Source organism: Mus pahari, chromosome 3, assembly GCF_900095145.1.
Source record: "Mus pahari chromosome 3, PAHARI_EIJ_v1.1, whole genome shotgun sequence".
Taxonomy (NCBI): domain Eukaryota; kingdom Metazoa; phylum Chordata; class Mammalia; order Rodentia; family Muridae; genus Mus; species Mus pahari.
The window spans coordinates 134,248,203-134,249,075 of NC_034592.1; the positions used below are offsets into that span (position 1 = coordinate 134,248,203).

Below are 873 nucleotides of genomic sequence, written 5' to 3' on the forward strand. Positions count from 1 at the left end.
GCTTTGGGGGACAGGGGTAAGGGTGGAGAGAAGAGAAAGCTGGGGAGAGGGGGGGGAAGATGCTTCCCACTTGGGAGAGAGCCTTGCCTGAGCTGTGGTCCAGTGTGTGCGTGTGCGAGCGCATGGGCGGCCTTGGGCCCGCCAGGGAGGACAGGCCCCACTGCACAATCAAAGCCTCAGAAGCAGAAGGAAGAGGCAGGAAGGGACAGAGAGAGGACAGAGGTGGCTAGGGGGTGGGAGCAGGAGGCGAGGCCTCAGAGGGGAAGCCAGCAGCTGTGGCTGCCCCGAGTATAAATAGCCCAGAGGAACTGGCCCTCAGGACTTACAGCAGTAGGACTCTGCATCACAGGTCCCGGCCCCAGCTGCACAGCACATCTGGGCGAAGGCTGGCTGTGAGGAGTTACCTGTCCTGGTACCTCTGACAAGACCTCCTCACCACCACTTAGTCTCGGATGCTCTGCCAGCCAGCTATGCTCCTAGATGGCCTCCTCCTGCTGGCCGCCATGGCTGCAGCCCAGCACAGAGGGCCAGAAGCCAGTGGGCACCGCCAGATTCACCAGGTCCGGCGTGGCCAGTGCAGCTACACCTTTGTGGTGCCAGAGCCTGATATCTGTCAGCTGACCCCGACGGCGTCACCTGAGGGTTTGGGGGGCTCAAATAGCCTCCAGAGGGACTTGCCTGCCTCGAGGCTACACCTAACAGACTGGCGAGCCCAGCGGGCCCAGCGGGCCCAGCGCGTGAGCCAGCTGGAGAAGATACTAGAGAATAACACTCAGTGGCTGCTGAAGGTACAGCTGGGGTCGTGTGGTGGGCTAGAGGGTGGCTAGGGGACTGCCCCATCATCAGGTGGCGTATCAGCCCAGAGGTGTTCAT

General features: G+C 62.1%; 1 protein-coding gene across 1 annotated transcript in view; it reads left to right on the plus strand.

Moving 5' to 3' along the window:
- The first annotated feature begins 319 nt into the window (after nt 1-319).
- Nucleotides 320-873, plus strand: part of Angpt4 (angiopoietin 4) — a 33,315-nt gene continuing 32,761 nt past the window's right edge. The window contains exon 1 of the mRNA XM_021194765.1: nt 320-788. Within this exon, the coding sequence (XP_021050424.1) occupies nt 453-788 (336 nt within the window). The 5' untranslated portion in view covers nt 320-452. The remainder of the gene's footprint in view (nt 789-873) is intronic.